The sequence below is a fragment of the Vigna unguiculata genome, chromosome 6 (genome assembly GCF_037176805.1).
Source record: "Vigna unguiculata cultivar grain cowpea cultivar isolate G323 ecotype 2 chromosome 6, ASM3717680v1, whole genome shotgun sequence".
NCBI classification, from domain to species: Eukaryota; Viridiplantae; Streptophyta; class Magnoliopsida; order Fabales; family Fabaceae; genus Vigna; species Vigna unguiculata.
Window position 1 is genome coordinate 7,937,565 of NC_140797.1, and position 26,661 is coordinate 7,964,225.

Consider the following 26,661-nt stretch of genomic DNA (forward strand, 5'->3'; position numbering starts at 1 on the left):
CCAGGTTTTATTGTTTTAGTACCTTTGTTTTATATACTTATCTTTAGTAGTATTTTATATATTATAATTTTTTATTTCATAAAAATATATAGATATGTCAACTAGAAAATTTGAATCATACTATTCAGAAATCCAAGAAAAGAGAAGAATTGAGACATTAACTGCATCACAAAAAGGAGCTATAAAGAAATTTATAAAAATAGATAATAAATTACAAAATACAGGTGGATGCTCTTTGAATGAATAAGATAATAATAATATAGATATAGATGAAAGCAACAATAGAGAAAGAGAAGTAGTTAGTGATTAGGATAATGTTAACAATTATAATGTCAGTTGCTTCAATTGAAAGGAGTTTCTCAAAGTTAAAGATAATAAAAACTTAGTTAAGATCAACAGTGTAAGAAATATTAGATTATTTAGCCAGATTATCTATTGAAAAGGAAATATTAAATAAAATTAATAATGACAATTTAATAATAATTTTGCATAAAAAAAACTCAAAAAATAAATTTTAAATAAAAAACCTCATTTTTAAAGTTTGTTTTAGGTTTCCTAAACTCTTAAGCCGCTCATCATGGCTGCTGTAAGACCCGCTAAATTTAAATAATTAAATAAATAATTATTTAATAAATGCGGGTAGGAGGAGCCTTTATGGTATTAAATGTTAACCTTCATGATGTGGAAAAGTACTAGTTGAAGTGGTTGAGAGTACTTTGATTGTGTGGGAGGACATGGGTTCAAGTCTTGTGTATGCCATTTGTGTTATTTGATTTTATTATTTTTCTGATAATGTGATTAGAGTGTGATAAGTAAGGATATAATCTTTGAAGTATGATTGGAGTACACTTGAATTGAAATTGTGTGTAGATGGGTTCAAACCTTGGCTTGGACAAGACAATATAAACTTTCTTTTTATCAATTCTAGTTTTGGTAAGAATGTGAAGGGGCAAGAGAAACCCTAACTAGAGGAGCAGCCAAGGGTGCTGGAAAATCAAATAGAATAGCAAATTGAATGACAATTAAAACTAAGCTTAAGATCATTTTCGTTTTTTTTATTAATCACCATTAAAGTATCATTAAAGGGAAGAATTGAGGGAGAAAGAGAGCACCTTTGAGTCTGATAGGTTGAGGATAGTGAGGAGGGTTTTGACAGAGGAGAACGTGAGTTTTGGAGAGGGAAAGGATACTGGTTTGGAGGAGAGTCAAGGGGAGTCCATCGGTGATCCAAGGAAAAGTCTCAATTTTCAACTCTAAGTGAGGAAACCAGGTTAGGGGAGTTCCAGTTACGTGTTTTTACTTGTTGTTATTGGATAATGTTGAGTTTGGTTATGGTATTATGTCTGTAAATAATATGATTGGTATGAAAATAATGTATGATTGATTTGGGGTCTCTTAAGACCTGAAGAAAATGCCAAAAACCAGTAGCATTGCGCTATTGGTATGGCGCCTGGCGGCACGAGGTGAGGCGCCAGGCGATAGGGTCAATAACCAGTGACAGTAGTCGCTCTACACGTAGGGCGCCTGGCGGGATGGACAGGTCCGCCAGGCAGAAAGGTGAGACAGAAGGCTTGGGAGGAGGTTGGCGCCTGGAGGCGCGAGATGGGCGTGCCAGGCAGTAACAGTCAGCAAGGTGCCTGGCGGTAGGGTGGAGTCTGCCAGGCGGTGACGGTGTAGTGATAATTTTGCAGGCGCTTGGCGCCTAGCGGTGTGTGATGCCCGCTAGGCGGTCTTGAGCTAAATTTTGCCTAGCGGCGTGAGATGTGCGCCAGGCGGTTTTTGTCCAGTGATGGTGCGCGAAGAAAGTTTTCTACACCGCTTTAAGGGATGTTCATGATGCAATGATTTGGCTGGGGGCCCAGTTACGAATGTATCTTGTATTGGGGTAACACGTGACCACTTTAAGTTGTAGCCTGGTGATTTAGGAAGTCCAGTGGAGTGTGCGGGTTATGGCTCGTATGGCAAGGTTTCGGATGATTGCCCTCTTCAGTGTATCCTGATAGAGCTTTGGTAGTCTAGGAACAACTACAAACTTATGTTTGTTTTTGGGAACTCAACTTGGTGTCACGGTGAGATGTTGTGGCAAAGTTATTCCCACGTGTGGACTATCAGGTGGTGGCCTGTAGTCGGAGGGGCGAGTAGACACTCGTGCAGCAAAGATCGATCATTGATCTCACCTAAAGGGTATAGAAAGGATAGACGTCTAAATACAAGTATTGGAAATGGAGTAGTAAGAGTAAAATGGAGTAATACACTAACCCGAGTTTAAATACTTTGATGTTGTATTGATTATTTTATTTGTTGGTTTTATTTAAATGAGCTCACCCTATCTGCTGTGTGTGTAGCGATGATCATGTAACTTGTTACATGGGAACAGATGTTGATGCAGGTGAGCGGACAAATGCATAGAGACGGAGTGGGGAACTCTTGGGGATTTTCTCACTAGTTATTTTATCGAACTATGGATTCATTATAATAATTTTATAGACCATTTCATTTGTGTTATGGTATTAATGGGAATTATCTTATCTGTTTTGACTTGCTGAACATAAGGTTTTAATTTTTCCCACGGTTTTTGGAAACTTGATCAATAATAAATGCGGTTGTTTATTATTATGTATTTTTGTTTATTTTAATAAGTAATTTCTAGCTAGGACGTTACCGCTGCTATTCTAAAGTTGTTTAGGAAATGACCTTTTACACTAACCATTTAAAAGCTTATGAATAATTTTGCATTCATGCATAACGTAGTTTTTGCATATTTCATCTCATTTGTTTTTTTTGCATGACTTTTGTAACATCATTAATAGATATTAATTAATTAAATATTTAAAGATATAAAAAGAAGTTTAAACGTCGTAACTTTATTAATCCCAGACGCGGGAAACAAAATCAAAAATTAATATTCAATGCGACAATCATTTAATGAAATTAAATCCAAAAGTTATTACAAGTTCCAAATAAAATAGGAAAACATAGTAAATCCCTAGCTCTAACTCCCAGCTAGCCCCTATCTCTGTCTCGGGTGTTAGCAGCATCACTTGTATCATCAACTGCTCCCGTGTAAAAATTACACGATCATCGCCAAGCACAAACAGAAAGGGTGAGCTCGACAATATAAGAATTCACATAAATTAAATAATATAAAACACCCAATTATATTATCATAATTAAACCTTGGTTACATTCTCAACACTCCAAAGGCTTTTCAACCTCCAACATAACAACAAAGTTAGCCATGGACTCAGGATTTATGATGCTCACACGAACCTGCCCGCTCGTGGTCATGCCTCTACGAACCTCCCCGCTCGTAGTCCTACTCTACGGACTTGCCCGCCCGTAGTCCAACACATGTGATCCACTAGCTACGTACATCTCCGCACACAACATCTCTCAATTGTGAGCACGGATCATACGAACCTACCTCGCTCGTATCCCCACAAGAGAGTAAATCTGTATGAACCTCCCCGCTCATACCATCACATGTCAACACCATCCATGAACCTACCCGCTCATGGCTCAGCATCTCCTGATCCACGTTCTCATCAATGTGTACAAACAATACACACAAACTGCACTAAACTCGCTTGGGCTAGAAGCCTTAGCTTAAGCAACCAGGCCTGTCTCGCTTAGGCTAAGCTTCCTCGCCTGAGCGAGCGTGCTAACCTGGTTTATCTGTGAAGTCTCGCTTAGGTGAGTCTCTCCTCGCCTGGGCAAGATCACCCTTCGCCTAACACCAAAAACTCTCGCCTAGCCGGCGAGTTAAGCACAACACAAAGTTAAACACGAGGTCTCGCTTAAGTGAGAACCTCTCGCTTGGGCGAAAAGCCTTGTCGTGATGAAGGATTGACCCCAACCAAGGATGAAGGCACATGCTTAAGAAGACTAAGCATGTTTAGAAAGGAAGTTCATTAATCCTTCATCCCTTTCATTTGTGTTTGTTATTTTTGATTCCCTAAGTTGACTTAGTTGAATCAACTTTAGTTGACTTGTTGAACTTTGACTAGGTTTGACTTGTTGACTATAGTTGACTTGACTTAAGCCAACATGCTAATCTATGTTTATTTGCTTTGTAGGTTAATTAGGAGTAAGAAAGCAATGCTAGGTGGCGCATGGTGATTGGGGAGCATAAATGATGTGGAGGAGAGAGTAAAGCAAAGGCATAAAGCATAAAGTAAAAGGCATAAAACAAGTGTACCTATGTACCTTTGGTCTCCTTGGTTTTTGCACACTTTGGCCACTTTTTGGAGACATATGAGACACATTCTTTGTCTCCTTTTGTGCTAGAACGAAATTAGCCTTGCACACACTATAGTTAGCTCTTTTGTTTTTGTAACCTTATTTGACCTAGTTTCTAGAAGCTAGGGTTAGGTTTTTGTAGAGACATCCTTAGGTATCTTTTATTTTCTTAGAGGCCCCTAAACTCTTCTATATAAAGGGTGCTCCTAGACATGTAAAAGGGTTGAACATTTTGAAGTAAAAATACTCTTGTATCTCAACCATTTGTGAGAGTTTCCTCCCTTGGGAGTGAATACTTTTAAGTCTTATCTTGCATAGCAAGTGGCGGCACACATCCACTCATCTTCAAGGTTGCCATGGCTTCTAGCCTAGCCTTGTAGTGGCGTGCTTCTCACATTTTTACCATTTCTTTCCTTTCCATTTTTTGTTTTCTTCTTCCTTTAATTGTTCTTGGTTTTCTATGGTTTATGTGCTTTCCATTTCCTTTTTGTTTTGAACCAATCCATCATCTTCTTCTCTTGAGCTTTGTGAAAGGAACCTTCACATCTAGATAGCTTGCTATCTTAATGTCCTTTGGGGATTTCGCTTAGCTTTCTTAATCAACTCACACCATATTCAATAATCTTAAAAAGGAACAAGATAATCCTTCATCATTTGGTATCTAGAGCCTAGGTTATCTTGAATATAATGTTTTTCATGTGCTAACCTTGTCTTGTTGTAGCTATCTTTGTATGGTTCAAATCCACTTCCATTGCACACAAAAACAATGCTGGCAAAAACTGTTCACGATTTTAAAAGATTAAAGTGCACCTACTCAGTGATCGAAAAATTACGTTCTTGATGTCACAAGAAAGCTCTATTAGTCTAGTTTCTAACAAAAAATGAACCAATGCATTTGGAGTTTTGTGGAGATTATGATTGAAATAGTGAGCAAAGATCATAGTTGCCAAGATCACCGCGAATCAACGTTTTTCAGGTTATGTTGGGCAGTTTTGGCTACTGTTTTTGTTACTCTTCTTACTCCTAAATGTGGTTGGATAACATGTCTTTGGATGATTAGTCTTTGAGCCTCAAATCCATGAGTTTAAATGCATGATAGCTACATGTTTGTGTCTTTGTGTATGTCATGTTGAGTCTTTAAATGTGTCTAACTTTTGCTTGAGTCATATGTCATATGCTTCTTTGAGTTTTCTTATTCTTGTTTCTAAGTATTTGAGCTATTGCATGAGATATATGCCTTTTGTTGTAGCATGCTCCTTGAAATTGATTTTGACCTAATTTTTTAGGAACTAAGTGTTCAAGACACCCTAAAATATCCTTCTCATCATCTTAAGTACCTAGTTTTGAAAAGAAAAATTATTTTCATGATCAAAAACAGTTTGGTTGAGAGCTAATGTGTTGCTTAGTGAATCCATTTGGCCATTTTTACTAGGTGTTATACTACCAAATTTTATACTTGGATTTTGGGTGATATTGGCAAATTAGTTCCATGCTTTAACTTGGTTATGATCTTTCTTGGTGTATGCATAATTTGAGATATAATCTTGGCTTGTTCAAATGCTTTCCATAGAGTCTTTAAAAGTGTTTTTCATTGCTTTAGTCTTGTTCAAGTTTTGTCTTTAAAACAAAATTTCCTTAGAAGTTAAACTTTCTTGTTTTTGTGCTTTTCTTGCTTGTCACTAGGTGTTCTTTGTTGTGTCTTAGTAGTTTTCTTTTCTTGAAACTCTTGGGATGTTGTGGCCGAATCACTTGTCTTGCATTTGAAAGGTTTTGAACAAGTTTTTAAAAGTGTTTGCTTCACTCCTTTGGTGGATTTTGAGTGCTAGCCTTGCCTTGTTACTTTGGGAGAGTGATCTAAACACTTGGGTTACAATTTGGGTTGGATTTGGTCTCGGTTTTCATGTTGTATAACCTCTAATCCATTTATTTTGTCTCGGATTTGAGTGTTTTTGTTGTAGGAATCATGGCAAGTTCATCAAGTGCACCTACACCAAACAAAAACAATACATTGATGAGATTGCTTCGGGATTTGGAGTTGTCTAGGAAGGAGGCTTTTGAACAATTGAGAAAAGACAAGGAGCAAAGTGACCTAAGAATCCAAGAGCACATTCAAAGGCTTGAAGCTAGAGAGAAAGAAAGAGATCCTAGGAAAAGAAGGCATTCTAGGCGCAACTCATCACAAGAGAAGCAAACTCCAAAGATTCCTAAGTTCTATGGTGGAAGTGATCCCAAAGTCTTCCTTGATTGGGAAGCTAAAGTTCATCAAATTTTCAATGAAAATCATGTAAAGGATCAAGCACAAGTTGATCTAGTAGTTTTAGGATTTTTGGAATATGCCAATACTTAGTGGCATAAAGTTTGTAAGAATTATGACCAAGGGCCACCCGCGGCTTCTTGGATGGACATTAAAACTCTTATGCGCGCTAGATTTGTTCCTTCCTCCTATAGGAAGGAACTTCTTTTGAAGCTCCAAAGGCTTTACCAAGGTCCTATGAGTGTGAGTGAGTACTTTAAAGAATTAGAGTCTCAAATACGTAGGGTTGAAATAAAAGAAACTAACAAAGAGAAAATAAAAAGATTTGTGAGTGGTCTTAGGAGAGACATACAAGACTAGGTAGAGTTGTATGAGTACTCCACTCTTGAAAATGTTTTCACACTTGCCCTTGGGATTGAAATTCAATTGAAAAGAAAAAGAAGGGCAAGGAAGAGTTACTCACCTAATCACTACTTTAGTCACTCATGGAAGGGAAAAGATAAAAAGAAACATGATAAGTTCCCTTCTAACTCTCATCAAGAACCACCAAGTAAAAGTAAGTCACCAAGTGATCACATTCACCATTCCACTTCTCAAAGATCAAGTTCCATTAAATGTTTTAAATGTTTGGGTTATAATCACATTGCTTTAAATTGCACAACCAAAAGGACCATGATCTTAAAGAAGAGTAATGATGTTGAAAGTGAACACTCATCTCCCTATTCTCTTTCAAAAGAATCTTCTTCCTCTAGTAAAACTAAAATTTTTTAAAAAGACCCTATGTTATTAAGGCGCATGATAGGTCAAGATCAAAGTGAGCTTGAGCCAACTCAAAGAGAAACAGAAACACATAAAGCATGCCAAAACCTCATCCCAAAATTGACAACCAATCTCTTCCATCATTCCAGTATTACGAACATGTTTTAGACCCCAAAATTTGACCCCCAAATAATGCAATTGAACCATATTCAGATACAGTACAAAAAACCTCATTATTTTCATATACTCTCACAAGGGTTTAATCATATTACAACATCAAAACAATCAAAACCCCAAATTCACACCACAACATGCACGAAATTTCATGTATATTTCAGAATTAAGAAAATTTATTAACAGAGTTAAAGATATTCAAGCAAAAGAGCTCCCCTTGGCTGCCCATTGCCTCTAGGGTTTTTCCCACCATTTCACATCCAAGTCACCATACATTAGCAAAAATAAAGAAATCAATTTTCTTCTCAACAAGGTTTGAACACACAACCATGGAATCACAAGATCAACACACAACCAATTCAACCAACCATGTTTTGTGATAAATCTTATAATTCTATAATTATGTTACCACTCAACATAACCATGCGTATTATTAAAATTAATAATAAAACAAACAACACATAACTGGCATACATAGGACTCAAACCCAAGTCCTCTCACACAAACAAAGTACTCTCAACCATTTGAGCTAGTACTTTTCCACGTCACAACAATCAACATTAAATGCCATATAGGCTTCTACTACCCGCATTGATTAAATAATTATTTATTTAATTATTTAAATTTCTCAGGTCTTACAACTTTGCTTTCATTAATAGAGATATTGAAAAGGACTATTGTAGCTTGCCTGCTATTCTTCTCATTTTGTATCAATGTTTTTTAAGCACATGTTTGACTTCTTCCTAACTACTTTCACTACTCACTCAATGTGCATGGTGTAGGTAAGTAAACTTTGTCCTTACATCTTCCTTTTACTTCTAGAGAAGTTGGTTCATAAAGGGGCCTGGAGTTAGGTCATAAAGGACTTGGTTCTGGTTCGTAGGGCTTGGTTCTGGTTTTTAGGGGCTTGGTTCTGCTTTGTAGGGCGTTGGTTTTGGTTCGCTTGGTGGTGGGTACTATGTGTTGGTGAACAACAATTCTAGTGGTTAGCGTAGCACAGAGTGAATCCGATGGTCTGGTCTAGTGTTTTGTAAATATTTGCATCGTGGTTGGGGGAGTTTTGTGAGAGTGAATTTGGGGGGAAATTTTTTAACGTGTCAAAAAATTTTGGGAAGGAGTTTTTTACCACTATCTTGTGATTGATATTTTATGACTGAAAATTCAGTCACTAAGTCAGACACTCATTTAAAAAAAATTGATAACTTATTTAGTCACTAACAATCATTGACATTTTCAGTCATTAAATTGATCATTATTTATCATTTTTCTAGTAGTGACTTTCAACCTTACATCTTAGATACTCTTAAGAGATTTTACTTGATACTTCTAATAACCACAAAATATTATATATATATATATATATATATATATATATATATATATATATATATATATATATATTTCTACCTTTATGTTTATGTTTCTTAAAAAATCTCTTTAAATTTGATATAACCAAAATCACTCACATAATAAATAAATTTGTTTAAGAAATAATTATCATATATAACCCACTTATATTATAATAACCACTTTAAATATCTTTCAAAAAATTTGTTTAATATCTTCTTAATAATTATTTACCAAATCTTTTATTTTCTAGAAAATCTTATATATATTTTAAAATAATTAATTATGTTATTAATATCTAATCATATCTAAGAATATATATCTCATAATATTAAACAATATTTATTTATTTTTTAGTAAAATAATTACTAAAATTTTTTATCTTTTACTTAAAATATCGATTTAAAATTTATTTATTTTTTTAATTATTATAATTTTCTAAGGTGTTAAACATATAACTCTATGACCTAGTATTTTGTTTGGTGTGAACACGTGTTTTGTTTGGTGTGAACATGTATGTCAATAGGTGTTCTGAACGGGTTGTTGCCAGAAAGAATGATGCATGAATGTTATGTATCTAATGTGAATAGTGATTTATCAAAGGAATAGATAATAATAGTTGACAAAATGCACAATATTAAAAGGAATAATCAGGATCAGGAAAAGTTTGGACAATTTTATAATCTTATGTTTTACGTTTATTTTTCATTTTCAATAAAATTTTAGTTTTAACATTTTTCATTAAGGTTCAAATAAAGTAGTGATAAAATTTATTATTAGTTATGAAATTGAATAATAGTATTTATGTTAGTTAAATCTCACACAGACAAAAATTGGGATGTGACACTATCATTTTCTATCTTAACTTCTCAAATTGTTTTTTTTTTATATGCTATTTATAATTGTCTAAAAATATTTAATATTGATTAGAAATACTTAAAAATATAATGTTGTAATAAAGTATTGTTTTTCTAATTTTGACTTCTATGTTATTTTCACTTATTGATTGTTAAGATTAATATGAGGAGAAGTCTTAGGCACTCTAATATTTCCTAGCCAATTATGTGTTTTAATAAGTCGAAAGAATTTATTGATAAAGATTAACCTAAACCTAAGCCCAAAAAGTACTAAGTCTAACCAAACCCCATCTTGTAACTGAATAAAAATGAGATTACATTGCAACCAACCAAAAGGTTGATACCTCAAATATTTACATGGACAAACCTAGAAAAATCTCACTCTCCTCTCCTATAATCTTTTCCATAACAAAAATAAAATAAAAAATAAAAAAGAGTCCGAGAATTTCTTTAGGACAGTTATAATAAATAAATAAATAAATGAACTTTTATACAAATTGTGTGTAACTTTCATGAGAGGGAAACACTGTTGTCTCCAGCACGAAGCTTCAGCTAAAAGCCATTTCTCAATAAACTATTCCAAAAAAAAAAATGAAATAAGAATCAGAAGCCACCCAATTTGTTTTTGAAAAACTTAACTCTGCCATCACCAACGACAGAACAGGGACTAGACACGTTTTTCCGCATTTTAAGGAAGAAGTAATCTAACGGCTCTTTGCTTTAATACTAGAATTAGAACATGTGATAATTGAGCTTCAATTGCGCACATAACTAATTTTTAATTATTTTTATGTTTTGATTAACGTGTATGAGTGTGCACATTTTTAAATTAGTGTCAGATTAAAAAAATATTTTAAAATAATTATTATAAAATATAAACAAAAATGCTCTTAGATTGGCATCTGACCAAGTTGAGTAAGTTTTGAGTTTTATAAGTTGTGGTATGGATATTAAAATATAACCAGGAATCAACTGAAAACTCCCGTTCAAACTGATACTCTCTCACCTAATTCAACAATAATATATGGAAATATGAATTCACTAAATAATAGAAAACACTATTCAAAAAGTGATTATTCCTATGATGAGAGAACTATTATATAAATTCCAACAGATAAGTAAGTATTTAAAGCTTATCTTTTATATATTTATCGACATTGATAATTTATTTATAATCATATTTGAGATATATTTTAAATATATTGAGTTATTATTGTATGATGTACTATTACATAATAGTATAGAATTATGATTAATGATAATAAAATTCAATTAAAATTTATTTTAAACCATTGTGTTCCATGATTAGTGGGTCTTGATTTTGATTTTCACAATTTCTTGTCTTGTTAGCTGGTTTAATTTCTCTGTCTCTTACCAATGAAACCGAGCCTCTATCGGGAATCGTATGTATAATAAATTATTATAATTTGAATGATCATTTCCGTTAAACACAAAAGTATCCAAATATCGAATATATTAATTGTTTGAAAGTTAAAAGTACAATCACAGAAACCAATAATGACCGGTGATTTCAGTTTTAACGTGTTCATACATAACCTCTTGAATTTCCTATATATATTTATATACCTGCCTATATATTTATATAAAAATAAGTGCCATAAGATAAGTATCAAATTTTCTTAATATAATATTTTTTAAAAATTAATTAAATAATATTGTGTTTATTAAATACTAATACTAAATTAAATTAAACATTGAAAGGCACGTACAAAACAAAAATTATATAAAATACTAAGGGAGTGCAGTATTTTTGTTTCTCTACATTTCACTTTTATAAAAAAAAAATATTAATAAAATGGGAAGGATGATGTTAAAAAATAAAGAATTAAATAAGAGGATGCAAGGAAGTAAATGACTTTAAGATGTTGGTGTAGAAACTTTGTTTACGAGACAATCTTGAAGCCAAAATTTCATTATTTCGGTTTAACAAAGTTCAGTTGTCATAGTGTTAAGATCGATGAATTTGAAGATAATAGATGGGTTTGATAAAAGTTTCACAAAATTAGTTGTTTTGTTGAATGAAATATTTCTAGATGGAAATAATTACATACTCATAATTATGAAGCAAAGAAAATTCTTTGTTTGACAGGAATGAAGTATAAAATGATACCTCGAAGTCTTAATGGTTGCATAATATACATGAAATAATTTAAGGGGTTGAAAAAATGTCTAAAGCATGGGTTATCACAATAGAAGGAGAAAGACAACATTGAAGATAATCAAGAGATAGAAAATGATGACCCCTTTATGAAAGTTGGTTAGTACCTTCCAATCATACTCATACTTAAGTCATTAGTGTAGAAAAACCTTTTTATACCAGTTATTTTTTTTATACTAGTTCTAGTTTTGGACCTGTATAAAAACAAGTGGTATAGAAAGTTTTCATTTTTCTACACATGTTATGGAACTGATATAGAAAATCTACATTATATACCAATTCTAAACCCGGTATATAGAAACTCCACATGGAAAAGGAAAATTTTGAAGCCCCTCCATTGTGAAACTCAAACTTTGAAGAGACTTTGTTGTTTATCCTCAACCTTGCAACTTGTCCTATGGCTACATACAGAATATCCCACGCATCATTTATAGCCTTCTGTCACTAAAACTGCCACTTCGACTAGACCAACTTCTAATTCTAGTTAGTATAGATTGAATCATCCTAACCAAACCCTAAGCCATCATTTTATGACTTTACAAAAACCCAAGAAAAAAATGTCAATTTACCAAAAAATAAAAAATAACCAACCAAAACACTGAGACGCCGAGTTAGAGCTGACACTGGTGAGATACCTCTACAACCTTTTGCATTCCTCGCTCGAACGTTCTCTTTCATTACACCTTGGGAACAAGCTTTGTTCTTTAACGCTAATTCCCACTCTCCTCTAGGACCTCCTCCTCAACGCTTCTCCTCTGACTCCTCCTTTCGCTCCACCGTCGTCAACGAACTCTGCACCACACTCGAGGGTGACTCTACCTGCTAGATCTAATTCTTACTTTCACTATCTCCTCAATTACAAAGGCTTCCTAGCCTGCCAGATCTAAATCCTTATTCAAATATAGGGATTGAAATGCTTCATCCATACGGGAGAGTGAAGGAGTGAAGCAAAGGTTCGAAGAAGGAAACAGGTTTGAGAAAAGAAAAGAAAAAAAGTGGTATGACATAGTTGAGGAAGAACGAGGGTAATGAAGGAGAACGATGAAGGTGAAGTTGTTGGTTGAGAAAGATTTAATAATGATCCAATTGTGTGTGTGCAAAGTTTGACCCACACTACAAATGAAAAGAACAAAGTACAAAAATTACACTGGTTATAGTGAGCAATATATAGGTATAGAAAGTGATCTATCTTATTACCATTTTGTCATCGCCTAACTTTTTATATTGGATCTAGGTCTAACAACGTATGGAAAGTTTTACAATATTTACAGTTATGTCACCACCTTACTTTTTATACTTGGTGGGTTAGAATCGACATAATAAGTTGCAATAAAAAGAGTTGTTTGCACTAATGAGTAATTTTTTGTGAACCCAAAAGACGTAGCCTATAATCACATATAGGCTATGATTTTACCCAAAATCATGTTTTTTTTTGTTTAATTTATTTCTCCTTCAACTTTTGAGCTATGGTTATCTATTTCAACTGTAGCTTATCCCTTTTATATTTTTTAATGGTTTAATAGACTATGATTATTGTTACGGGATTGATAAGTGTACCAAATCACACAAGTAATAAAGTATACACTTCAAGTATCGTTTCCCTAAAGGCTTATGAAACATTTGATAACTCTTGCAATTCATAACTCAATTAGATCACAAATTTCACAAAAACAAAAATAAAACTCTTTTTGTATTTTTATCAAACATATGCTGTGCAACAATTTATGATATATGTTTCACTTGGATTAGGTTTCATGATTCAATTCAAAGAAAAAACACCAAAAAATATACTTCTAATTTCTTCTTTAGCATTCATACATTTTGTAACAAGTCGTAATGTCTTACCAACAAATCTAAACTTAAATAATAAAATCCCTATGTCTAGTAATTTTTTTATAAGTTTGTATTAATGATCAAGATTCCGATGTTATGAATGAATAAATGTTTCACATTTATGTCTAGCATGTGAAATCTATTAATTGTTCTATCGTAATCAAGTTTTCTAAACTATCTTTTAATTAACATGTACTCCCACATATGCAATCAATCTAGAATATGCCATTAAAACAATAATATAACACAAGAGTGGTGAAAAACAAATATTGAGTAGTGAAATTTTAAAAATACACTACACTCAATTCCTGTGAATAATGGAGTTAGCTATTTCTTAACATTATGAATAGTAGAAAAATGATAAAGATGAATGCTTCCAACATTTACAATGTCAAATTCCTTTTTCCTAAAAGTTTTATTTTCCCCTCTCTCTCCCAAAGGAATTTCCCCAAAAGGATTTTTTCAAGATTCCTTTTAACTTTATGAAGCCTTCTAATTAAAGACTTTCATAATTAGATTGAGCCTGAAATTTGTATTGATTTTATAATTGAATAACCAACTTTATTAATATTTCTACTTCCCAATAACTTTGATAATTAAATTTTGTTTATATTATTCTTAATTTCTTTGATATTGCGACTTATGTGCAAAATATTAAATATGTAAAATAATTATTTTTCCAATTTTATTAAATACAACCTAAAATATCTAAAATGATAATAATAAAAGATAAAAATAAACAAAAATTAAAACATGATAATACTAATTATCAGTTTCTTATAAAAATCATAGCCTATTCCTCTCTTCTTGAAAATGACTATAAATTTAGTTATCTAATGGAATCGTAATCTATTATGTACAATTTCCAACTATAGCCTATAATCCACCTTTTTTATTACGGAGTTCATTAACCGTAATTTAACATAAAAGATAACTATAGTCATTTTTCTTGTTTGTACTAGTGATGCAACCTACAAAGTTTCTCTTTAAACGCTGTTTAAGAATGATTTTCCAAATGAGCCTCACATGCATGCATACCGTGAAAAACCTTTTACTAATTATGTTATAAATTGTTTTTAGATAAAGAGAATGAAACATCGTAGTATATCTTTCACTATTGTGAAGTAATATTTTCTCTACAAGAAAGAACATATATTCTGATAGAGTGTAAATCTTGTAATCAAAACAAGTTTATTGCAATATAGCTTAGAAAAGATTTTATGTACTTTGTTAAGAGAGACTTTGTGTACTCATATTTAAACTCAATAAAAGTTTTACCAGATAACTTGAAGAGACTCTGTAACTTTAAAAAAATGTCATATAGTCAGATATGCAAGAACGACTTTATGTTTGCTTCTGTATTGCATGACAAACTTATTGTGTCTCCTTCTCTGTGGAATCATATAATTGATATGGAGAATTTTTCATGTTGGGCCTTCTTATAATAGATACAGATGATTCTATAAACTGATTCAAACAGATGATGGAAAATGTGTGGTTTCTACGCTATGAAATGTTGCTTCTTATCATTCCACCATCAAAATCATTGATATATGTTATGGAGATTATTTACACAGCTTTAAACTGACGGAGAAGATTGTGTTTTGCTCCATTGTCTTTTACAATAAATGCACATCAGAAACACTTGTCGATGGGCCTTTCTTTCGTTGCTTGTATGTAAACAGAATAAAATAAAAAGGATTGCGAATGTTTCAAATTCAAATTTTGATTAAGTACATTATTTATCATTGCCCAATAATTGTATTACAAGTTGCAAATGACACGTTCTTCGTTTTCCGTTTCTTTTAAATAAAATAGGGACACAATTTTTACTCTAGATGTGGGTTTCGCAAACGTATTTGATTATAATATATCATTATTGTAATTCTTTTTACAATGAAAACTCACGGATATCGGATATGACAAGTATCCAATATGTTGATACGTTTATTTTAAAAATAATAAGATACAATATGTTATATATGCATACTAAAATATGTATAATAATTCTTAAAAATATGATAAATATATGATTGTTATAATACAAATCCAAATTAAAAAAATTATAAATTACTATCACCATAAAAGTATTATTGCTTTACAAATTAGATACTTCATAGATAAATATAGATTAAATATCCTAAAATATTGGACACATATATGTGTTGGACACGGATGTCTGACGCGCTGAATACCCATTAAGAATTATTCTAAACACAACTTTTAAATTATAACAAAAACCATCACTATTGTTTTCATTACTAAAAACTTTCATTTTACATGAAATTTTTCTTGCAAATTTATTAAAAAATTTTGTAAGAAAAGACTTTTTTTCTACTATTTTTTCTAAAAATTAATTGGCAGATAATTCTTTTATGGATAATTATTTCTTACAAAATTGTAAAATTCATAAGTATCTTTTTACAAAATTGATTTTGAAAAGTATTTTATACAAATATTCTACAAAAAAATTGACAGTAATTTCCTACAATTTTTTATAACAAAATTTAAAAGTATTATTTACGAAAAAAAATTTAAAACAAAATTGACAAAAAATATGATTTTTTTAATAATGATTACGCATTTCATAAATGGATATAAATGTGTAAAACATATCTAATATATATATATATATATATATATATATATATATATATATATATATATTCTACTAACATTCTTTATAAACAGAAATTGTTTTTATAAACAAAATTTTCCAATGCTACTTTCCCAAAATTTTCCTTCTATTATTTCTTTGTCACGTCGCTTTTCCGTAAAATGAACAGGAATAATGTATTATGAAAATCATTCCAATTTCGACCAATTTACTTTGCTTTTCAGTTTTTGATAAAAATCTTATTTTAGTTCAATTATTTATTGGAAGAAGGAGTTGATACATTAAAAAAACAAGTTGCACGCCGTACTTGAACAAGAATATAATAATAAAAATAACAACTCAACAGCATGATGTGAAATTTCAAAGTGCCTTTTCTCTGTGTTTGTTTATATATATATATATATATATATATATATATATATATATATATATATATATATATATATATATATATATATGTGTGTGTGTGTGTCTCCCTAGGCAATGGTGGCAACACAACCTATTGTTTTATTCAGATAATCAGAAATCTGTGTCTGAGTTCCTTTCTCTTTCAGCAATAGGTTGTTGTGGTAGTCGAGACCCTGCTAAGATTTTGTGTTAGCATGATGAGAATAACGGGGTTGAGAGCAGTTTTTATATGGTGCATATGGTTAGGGTTGATACAGTTTTCAGTTGGAGGAAGGGTGAGACACTACAAGTTTGATGTGGAGTACATGATCAGAAAACCAGATTGCTTGAAACACGTTGTGATGGGAATCAACGGCAAGTTTCCAGGGCCAACCATTAGGGCTGAAGTTGGTGACACTCTTAACATTTCTCTCACCAACAAGCTCTTCACCGAGGGAACTGTTATTCACTGGCATGGAATCAGACAGGTTTTTTTTTTTTTTTTTTTTACTGTGTTTTATGTATGATAGTGTCAACAAATGTGAAACATAATTGTTGATGTTGGTTTTGCTGTTTGTTATGAAGGTTGAAACTCCCTGGGCCGATGGAACTGCTGGCATTTCACAGTGTGCCATAAATCCAGGAGAAACTTTTAACTACAGTTTTAAAGTTGACAGGGTAATTACATTTCTGCCCTCTTTATGTTCTTTTTCAATCTTTTGGGAGACACAAACGAGGCTTCCAGTCATATATAAGTTAAGTTGGACGAACTATTTTAAGTGAAGAAAGTTTTCACTTCAAATTTTCTTGGAGTAATATGGTAATAACTGTTTGTGTTATTAAGTAAAGTTTTTGATTTTCTAGACCTAAAAAATCGTGTAGTTTGGTGGAAAAACTCCCCCAAAATAATAAATTAATTATGAGAAAGGGGGTGGGATATTTTATAAAAAATTTAAAATAAAAAATTAGAAGTGGCGTTAGGATTTTTGAGGTAGAAATATTCAATAAAGAATCTCTACTCAGTTTTAACTTGTGTGAGAATGGAGATCCTATAATGCTTGCCACTTGGATCAAGCATTTGTGATTTCCTCTCTCATTTCTATAGAAAAATACATGTATATTTTACTCCAAAGTTCTGTTTGGTTCAAAGACAAGAGAGTAAGAAGGGAGAAAATGTTTTGAACTTTAATCTGAAAAGAGATTTAAAATTATTCAAAAAGTTGTCCTTTTTTTTTCTTGCTTTTCAAATGTTTCTTAAATAATAAAAAATGTACATCTCTTTCAATCTAAAATATTAATTAGACTAAAGTATTATTCGTTTTGTCTCTGGTAGGGTCTTCACATGGTTGTTCTTGAAAAGCAGTTGTGAGTTAAGCGAGAAGAATTTTAAAAATTATCTTGCACTAGATTTTGAAATAGTATGAAACATTATGAGGGGCATTTTGTTTGTGTGGTTGATTCATGGTATTTTGTTTTGGTTTGAGCTTTATGCAAAGAAGAAGATGGGTGTGTGTTTGTAATGATGAATTGGTGGTGTTAATTATACGGTGCAGCCTGGAACATACTTCTACCATGGACACTATGGTATGCAAAGATCTGCAGGGTTGTATGGGTCACTGATAGTAGATTTGCCAAGGGGACAAAACGAACCGTTTCACTATGATGATGAGTTCAACCTTCTTCTAAGTGATTTCTGGCACACCAGCTCACATGAACAAGAAGTCGGTCTCTCTTCCCTACCATTCGAATGGATTGGTGAACCTCAGGTAATTAATTAATTAATTAATTAATAACTTCATTAAATTAACCTAATATGTTGGTAATCATTTATTATTATAAAGTACCATTTTATTCTATGATAAAGAAATAAAAAAAGTTAATGATTTGAGATATAAAGACAGAAATTCCAGATAGAAATCATATCAGAGTCCATAAAGTAACCTAGAAAAACATGCACCTCTGCTCCATCTGAACAAAGTATTGGACTTTTATATTAGGGCACCACTGAATTCTTCTCTCACATTTTTCTTGCTTTTCTTTTACCCTTTTTAATCTAACCCTCTGTATCATTAAAGTGAAACATGAATAGAATGAGAGACACTCTTTCCTGAAATTTCAACCAAGTACAACAATTTCAATAATTGTGATATTCAAATAATAAATAATTATAACTCAAACTCGTTGTCATAAATTATTACACTTTTGACATTTTTAAGTGATTTATACTAAATCTGTAAAAAGAAGAGTATGCACGTGTCTTTTCGGATCCAATCAAAATCAGTATTTCTTTATTGTTTTTATATAAAAATAAAACTTTAAAATTTCAAATAAATCAGGTTTTGGAAAGCTCACCTTAGTTTAAGAAACCATTTACACAAAGATACTTGCAAATCACTTTAAAACATTCGTCGATCTTTGATACATTTGCTCGTCCTCTCAAACTTCCAAACCTTGTATCTGTTTTAAGAATATGTCTGCTCATTCTATCTTATTGTAGAAATATATGTTTGTCAGAATTAAATTTATTCAATTATTTTTATTTATTCTCAAAAATTAATAAAAAATTAAAATATAATTTTATCTTTTTATTTTCTTACACTTTACTAACTTTTTTTGAGCATTTCAGACTTTGTTGATCAATGGAAGGGGACAGTTCAATTGTTCTCTGGCAGCTAAATTCATAAACACGACTTTACCAGAGTGCAAATTTAAAGGTGGTGAAGAATGTGCCCCTCAAATTCTTCACGTGGAGCCAAACAAGACCTACAGACTCAGAATTGCCAGCACCACTGCCTTAGCTTCACTCAACTTAGCCATTTCGGTGAGTTCCATTTTACCCTATATTTTCTTTTTTCATTCATAAGAAAAATTTCAATCTGAATAATAAAATATTTACCGCAACTCACTAATCAGTTACACTCCTTATGAATGATCACAGATATAAAGAAAACTTCTAAGAAAAAAATTATTTATTTATACATAAGCTATTTATAAAAGTTCTCTTAATGTTTATATTTTAACTATTAATAAGTTAATTCTAATCTAGGAAGAAGTTTATTTTATTTTCTTTATATTTATGATTTTTGTTGGATCCCACCACTTTTGTCTTTAAGCACGCCTTTGTAAAGGTTTCATCATTCTCGTACGTGCATTATTGACCATTAGCTGTATGATGTGCTTAGCATGAGATATTCTTTTTTTTCATTTTGGTATTGTCCACAGTTTCCACTTAAACAAAAGAGAAACCAATTCAAGAAACCCCAAGTGATTCCATCAAATCAGTTAGTACGCAATTGATTATTTTTTAACATTAAAGAGTTCACTAATATGTCAAGAAAGTTGGAAAAGTATGTAAAAAAATAGTAAAGAAAGAAGTTTCAATGATAAAAAAATTGCTTTGTAGACGTGGAAAACATACAGTAAAGGAAAAGAGCGTTTCAGCCATCTATTATTTATATAAAACATAAAGGACATATAAAATTTAATAAAGTATAGTTGCACCGCTCTCTTATTTATTTTAATTATATACCAAATTTTAAAATGGATACAGTTTATGTAAATCCTCAAATATTTGAAGTAGTATTATTAGTAAAAAAACAAAAGAAAAATAAAATAAAATTGTTCTGTCTTAAAGTACTATAAAAGAATCAAACCAGAACCGTAATTTTGAAGGAAAATATAATAAACATGTGCAGAAAGAGTAAAGAGAAAGATAGTGTTACAGAGTAGAGGCAATTATTTGTGCTTCAAATAATGCAGTGTGTTGGAAATTAGAAGCTGATATATGAGCGAGTGGGGCTCACTGAGTTGTGAAACACCGAAACATTCTGGATAAAGACCATGATGTAATACTTAGAAAATACTAGGAAAAGGATAAAAGGAAAAAATTATATATATCAGTGAGATTCCATGGGTTTGGTTTGTGGGGACCTGGCACGTCGTGAAAGTTATGGCCACTGATTTGGAGTAGGTACTCAATAATATCATCGCATTTGGGTAACTAATTTACATAATTGAGTTCTGATTTTAATATACACTTCTAATTTTAGGGTGTACAAACAGATAGAACAACGAGTCAAATGACAAAAAATTAAAAAATACTATGCAACGAGTGATGAGAAAAAAAGAGAGTTAACGTTTCTTTAATTTTAGGGTGAATTGGTTACTTCAAAACAAAGATAAGAAAAGTGAGTAAATCTAAAAAGAAAAAACAAAAGATATTGGAAATGATATGATGGATACAGTAGGAATGACATGAAAGCGAAACAAGAAGAAAAAAGTACCTGTATATTTATAATAGTTCCAAGTGATGTCATGAAAATTTATAATAAAAAAGTAATGGTTTTAACATATGAAATAATTTTTCGTATTTTTTTTCTTATTTCTCTCTCTTAAAACTACTTTTATAAATTTTGTTCAAATAAAACTTTTTTCAGATAAAAGTATTAAATTGAAAGTGTACTTGGTTCAACCTGTCTCAATATTCTAGGCAAATTAGGTATCGGTGAAACAATCTCACTTTCATGATTGAACTGTACTGTGAGAAATGGTACAACTATAGATTCATCTTCATGTGTATCAACATACATTATCATGTAACATTTGTCTTTTCCTTTTGTTTATGTTGCAGAATCACAAACTTATTGTGGTGGAAGCTGATGGAAACTATGTTACACCATTTGTGGTTGATGATATAGATATTTACTCCGGTGAAAGCTATTCACTGCTCTTTCACACGGATCAAGATCCAAAGAAAAACTATTGGGTTTCGATTGGAGTCAGAGGAAGAAAACCCAACACCCCACAAGGCTTAACCATTCTGAACTATAAGACAATTTCTGCTTCGGTTTTTCCAAGTTCTCCACCACCCGTCACACCCCTTTGGAATGATTTTGAACGTAGCAAAGCATTCACTAAGAAAATCATTGCGAAGATGGGAACCCCACAACCTCCAAAACGTTCTGATCGTACAATTTTCCTTCTCAACACCCAAAATCGCGTTGATGGGTTCACCAAATGGTCCATTAACAATGTGTCCCTAACTCTGCCCCCAACCCCTTACTTGGGTTCCATCAAGTTCAAACTAAACGATGCTTTTGATCAAACACCTCCACCTGTGACTTTCCCTCAAGACTATGACATTTTCAACCCTCCTGTCAACCCTAACTCAACCATCGGCAATGGGGTTTACAGGTTCAACCTCGGTGAGGTTGTTGATGTGATACTGCAAAATGCAAACCAATTGAGTGGGAATGGTAGTGAGATTCACCCTTGGCACTTGCATGGACATGACTTTTGGGTTTTGGGGTATGGAGAAGGGAAATTCAAACATGGTGATGAGAAGAAGTTCAACTTAACACATGCACCTTTGAGGAACACTGCTGTAATATTCCCTTATGGTTGGACTGCGTTGAGGTTTACGGCAGATAACCCAGGAGTTTGGGCCTTCCATTGCCACATTGAACCACATTTGCACATGGGAATGGGTGTCATTTTTGCTGAGGCTGTTCACAAAGTTCGAGAAATTCCAAGGGAAGCATTAACTTGTGGGCTTACTGGGAAGAAACTAGTAGAAAATGGACGCCACTGAAACTAGTCAATGAGTCACACTACTTGTGCTTAAATGTTATATCTAATGTGCTAAGAAATGTTTATTTGAATGATGCATTAATAACATGTTTTAATTCAACATTTAATTCAATATGTTAAGCTTTATTAAAATACTAGTATTTTGATCCGTTTCATTATTGATTATAAATTATAAATTATAAATGTGTAACAAAATGTTTTAAGAATTTAATGAAGTATAAATTAATATGTAAAATGTTAAACTTAGATAATGATATTATTGACATGATAATAATAACAAATTTTATTCCAATAAAATGAGATATTACTTTCAATCAAATATTTTGTTATTAGTATATTATATTAGGAAGCACACATAATTTTTGTTCGCAATTGAAGTCATATTCAGGAAGTGTCAAAAAAGATATGTCATATAACCAAGTTAAATAAACATAAGTCATGAAATACACCATTTTGAACAACATTATAGAATTATGCTTAATCTAATCACAACAACAACCATTAACAAACACTTTAATATTTGGTTCGATAAAATCATTGTCTGCTTAAAAGACAACAATATCACCTTCTTTTAACTCATTTTCAGAACAAAATACCCTCCAACCTTGACCTATCTTTGTTGAACTTCTATTTTTATTCGATATTAGGATTTTGCAATTGACTATAGTTTTAGGCCCTATAAGAAATACATCTTGTACATTCTCGTCCTAAATGAAGTTGGCAAACTTTGATGGCAAGTCTTATATGATTCAAATGTTATTGGTAGTGCATTAATTATTTTCATTTAATTAGATGTAAATTAATATTAAATAATACTTGAAATGATAAAAAGAATTCATAAGGCATATACCAAGTGACTTGCTTTGCTTTGATACTTTGTCAATTTGACTGAAAATATAGATCTTGTTTCTTGATGACTGATACGACACATAAATGTTGACAAACTCCTTGGTGTACAACCACCTTTAAACATGATTACATGAAATAAAGAATTTCCCAAATACTGAAACCGCATGTGAGAGTCACTTTTGATGTCATACAAATCTCTCATATTACTCAACCTTCTGTGATTTTTGGATTATTTGAATCCATGTTATAGGTAACTGTCGTGCTCTTACCATTTACATCTACCAAGTGCCACTATGGACCTAATTCGTGTTCATTAGTAACAACAAAGTGTCGATCAACAAATCCAAATGGCTACAAATTAATAAAGACAGTAAAAACATGAATAAATTTATCTCTACAACCAAATGAAAACATAAACACAAACATATATATGTACAAATTGTTTTTGTTCAAAAGTCTTATGTATTTATTACAAATGAAAAATAAATTTAAACTTTATAAAGTAATAAAAAAACATTACACCCAGTAAATAACAACTAAAATAAGAATAAATTTTGTTGACGGATGGTTTTATCTCCTATATAATGGTACTGTATATCGATATCTTTGTTTACCATTGTGGGAAAAATCTGAATGTTTTAATGTAGCTGATACAGTGGGAATCAGGATCATAGAGTTCACAACAGAAAACACATACAACAACAAATATCAATGCTTTCCAAACATGTATTTCTGTGGTTAAATTTGCAGCATACCTGACAGCATATGTAGATTGTGATGAAGTTCCAAAGTATTGTTCTGTTGTTTGCTCCATCTGTACTGGTTTGCTCCATCTCCATTCCTCTAATTGCAGAACAAAGTCACAGTTGAAATATATGGGTAAGTGAAAATTGTGGATGGAATGGTAAAGTGGAAGTTGGGAATGGAAAGGCAAAGATCATCACGTGGAAAAGGAATCTTACTTGAAACTGGCAGCACAATTTCAGTTTTACGTGCAAATAGTGGCTTTAATTGTAAAGTAACTGAAATATATGTTGTATGTGTTTTTTGCATATATTTTAATATATAAAGTAACTGAAACATAAAGCATTTACAAATAACTATAACATATTGTATTTTATATTCGTTATACATATAAGAGTTATAACAGTAAAGCCACCTGTACTGTAGTAACGAATAAGAAAATGTAGGTAGATATTTTTTCTTCACAATACAGTAAATTCACAAACAAAAATTAAAATAACAAAAATTGAGAATCTTTATAACAGTTATAATATATGTATTGCAGAAACCATGGTGTTCAAAAATTCAATCCATGAGTGGACAACAAATAATGAAATTCAAACATGTATCAATGACCATGTACTTTTCAATATCGCTGCAGCTATAAAAAAAAATCCTCAAAGTGTATACTATACACTATTGCATATTATAATCTACAACAAAAGAAAGGAATTACAGTTAAAGATACAATAATTAACAAATTATAAGAATGTTGTTAAAGTAATTTGTATACCTCTTATCAAATATTTTCAAATATTTCTTTGTAAACCACATTTGTAGTTGTATTGCTTACTTTTCTATCTTCATCCAGAATTGAAATTTTGAGTCCTTTCTTTGTTGTCACTCTAGAAATTGCTACGTACAATTGTCCATGAGTAAAAACTGGGCGAGGAAGATAAAGTCCAACTTTAGAAAGAGTTTGTTATTGACTTTTGTTTATTGTCATTGCAAAGCATAAGGATATTGAAAATTGCCTCCTTTGAAATTTAAACGGGATGCTGGAATCAGAAGGTGTCAAAATCATTCTTGGCATGAAAATTTTGTCACCAACATTTTTGCCTGTTATTACAATAGCAGAGATAACATTCTTTCCTAAATCATTAACTTGCAACCTTGTACCATTGCAAAGACCATTTGCTTGATCAACATTTCTTAAAATCATAATTGGTACGCCAACTTTCAATTTAATCCTATGATTTGGAATTCCTGAACATTTGATATCATTTAGAAACTCTTGAGTAAATCACTCACCTTGAGTTTCTTGATCATCATCAGATTGGCAAGGAGTGTCTCAACTTAAATAAATTTGTTCTTCACCAAAAATCAAAGATAAAATGAAGTCATTTATTTGTTCAACACTATCAATTGTAGGGCAAAGTATAGCGCTGTCATCAAAGAAGCTAGGATTCATGATATTTTCAATTAGACCACCATAAACAAATTTCACTAAAGAAAGTAAAGGTGTTTCACTTTCTTGAATTAGGATCTGTTGGTATTGAAATGTTGGCTTCACCACTTTCATTCAAATTCATATTTCCATCTCCAATTTTAAGAATCCAATCAGCAAATTCTTTTATATGTATTGTACTTTCATTTGAAACAACACATTTTAACCTCATGTTTTGTGATAGCTTAAGAATTGTGAAATATTGCCAAAAATCAGAGTAATTAATTGATGAGTTCATAATATCATACCTTGATCCTTTTCTTACTACTGGCAAGATTTGTCTAAAATCACCGCCCAAGACAACAACCTTTCCACCAAATGGTTTGTCAGCATTATCTTCATTTGTAGCTCTCATAATGTCTCTCAATGTTCTATCAAAAGCTTGGAAACATAACTTATTCATCATAAGAGCTTCATCCCATATGATAAGTTTTGTTTCCATCAATAGTTTAGCACGAAGACTTCCTTGATTGATGTTGCACGTTGATTCATCATTAATTGCTAGTGGTATGCAAAAAGTAGAATGAACAGTTTTACCTCCAGGAAGCAATAAAGATGCAATGCTGCTTGAAGCTACATTAAGTGCAATCATTCCCTTTGCTCTAATAGCAGCTGACAAAAGTTTCCACAAATATGTTTTTCCAGTCCCGCCATAACCATATAAGAAAAATAAATTTCCTACATCTGAATTCACTATTGTCATAATTCTGTTATAAACATGTAGTTGCTCATTAGTGATTGAGTGCAATAGAGAGTGATGTAGCTTCTCCATTTGTTCTTTATCATAATTCATTTCATCAATAATGAACCTGTTATTAAATTCGAATGAATTAGAGAGATTAGGTTGAGGAAGGGAACTATAATTTGTTAAAGCTCGCCCATTGGAATTTAGAAGTTCTTCTACTTCTAGGAGACAAAGATTGTGTAAATCATGTTCTTCCATTTGAAAACCTAAAAAAAAAACATGTCATGAATAAAAAAATATGGAATAAAGAATGAAGATTATTTATATTTAGTACATGATATGTTCAAGTGTTTCCTTTTTTGATATAGGATACCATCTGCCAATAAATTCCAAGTTGCATCCCAAACAACTTTTGGCTTTGACATTATATTCATGATTAACAAAGAAACAAATAACCTTCTAAGTTGATTTCCATATGCAAGATGGCTAGCCTCTTTAATAGCATCAATGAATTCTTTGTCATCTGCCAATAATCCTTATTCCTGGCAAGCCTCTTGGTATGTAGAGAATGTTTTACCATTAATTGTCTTTATACTATCATGATTAATACAACCTTTTTGTTTTGTTAGTAAGATTCTCATGTACTAGCATTCACCTGATCC

The 26,661-nt window shown here is 31.7% G+C and overlaps 2 protein-coding genes across 2 annotated transcripts; one reads left to right on the forward strand and one right to left on the reverse strand.

The window, feature by feature from the left end:
• Positions 1-16,736: 16,736 nt before the first annotated feature.
• Positions 16,737-22,342, forward strand: LOC114188126 (L-ascorbate oxidase-like). Its single transcript, XM_028076666.2, has 5 exons — positions 16,737-17,134; positions 17,232-17,324; positions 18,200-18,412; positions 19,273-19,467; positions 21,277-22,342. Exons 1-5 carry the CDS (start codon positions 16,862-16,864, stop codon positions 22,234-22,236), a joined length of 1,734 nt encoding a protein of 577 aa, XP_027932467.2. The 5' UTR covers positions 16,737-16,861; the 3' UTR covers positions 22,237-22,342.
• A 1,033-nt stretch (positions 22,343-23,375) lies between these two features.
• Positions 23,376-26,433, reverse strand: LOC114188331 (uncharacterized). The gene is made up of 4 exons (XM_085674942.1): positions 26,373-26,433; positions 25,563-26,265; positions 23,840-23,927; positions 23,376-23,435 (listed from the first exon to the last, which is right to left on the reverse strand). Exons 1-4 carry the CDS (start codon positions 26,431-26,433, stop codon positions 23,376-23,378), a joined length of 912 nt encoding a protein of 303 aa, XP_085531068.1.
• Between the last annotated feature and the right edge of the window lie 228 nt (positions 26,434-26,661).

Excerpts from the sequence above, each read along its gene's own strand:
- LOC114188331 (XM_085674942.1), bottom strand. The coding sequence starts at position 26,433 with ATGAATATAATGTCAAAGCCAAAAGTTGTTTGGGATGCAACTTGGAAT. Across the intron at positions 23,928-25,562 it reads GTAGTAAGAAAAGGATCAAG|AGGAATGGAGATGGAGCAAA; the intron begins GTATGATATTAT and ends TTCTGCAATTAG. Across the intron at positions 23,436-23,839 it reads CAATCTACATATGCTGTCAG|CCATTTGGATTTGTTGATCG; the intron begins GTATGCTGCAAA and ends ATTAATTTGTAG.
- LOC114188126 (XM_028076666.2), top strand. The coding sequence starts at position 16,862 with ATGATGAGAATAACGGGGTTGAGAGCAGTTTTTATATGGTGCATATGG. Across the intron at positions 18,413-19,272 it reads AATGGATTGGTGAACCTCAG|ACTTTGTTGATCAATGGAAG; the intron begins GTAATTAATTAA and ends TGAGCATTTCAG. Across the intron at positions 19,468-21,276 it reads CACTCAACTTAGCCATTTCG|AATCACAAACTTATTGTGGT; the intron begins GTGAGTTCCATT and ends TTTATGTTGCAG.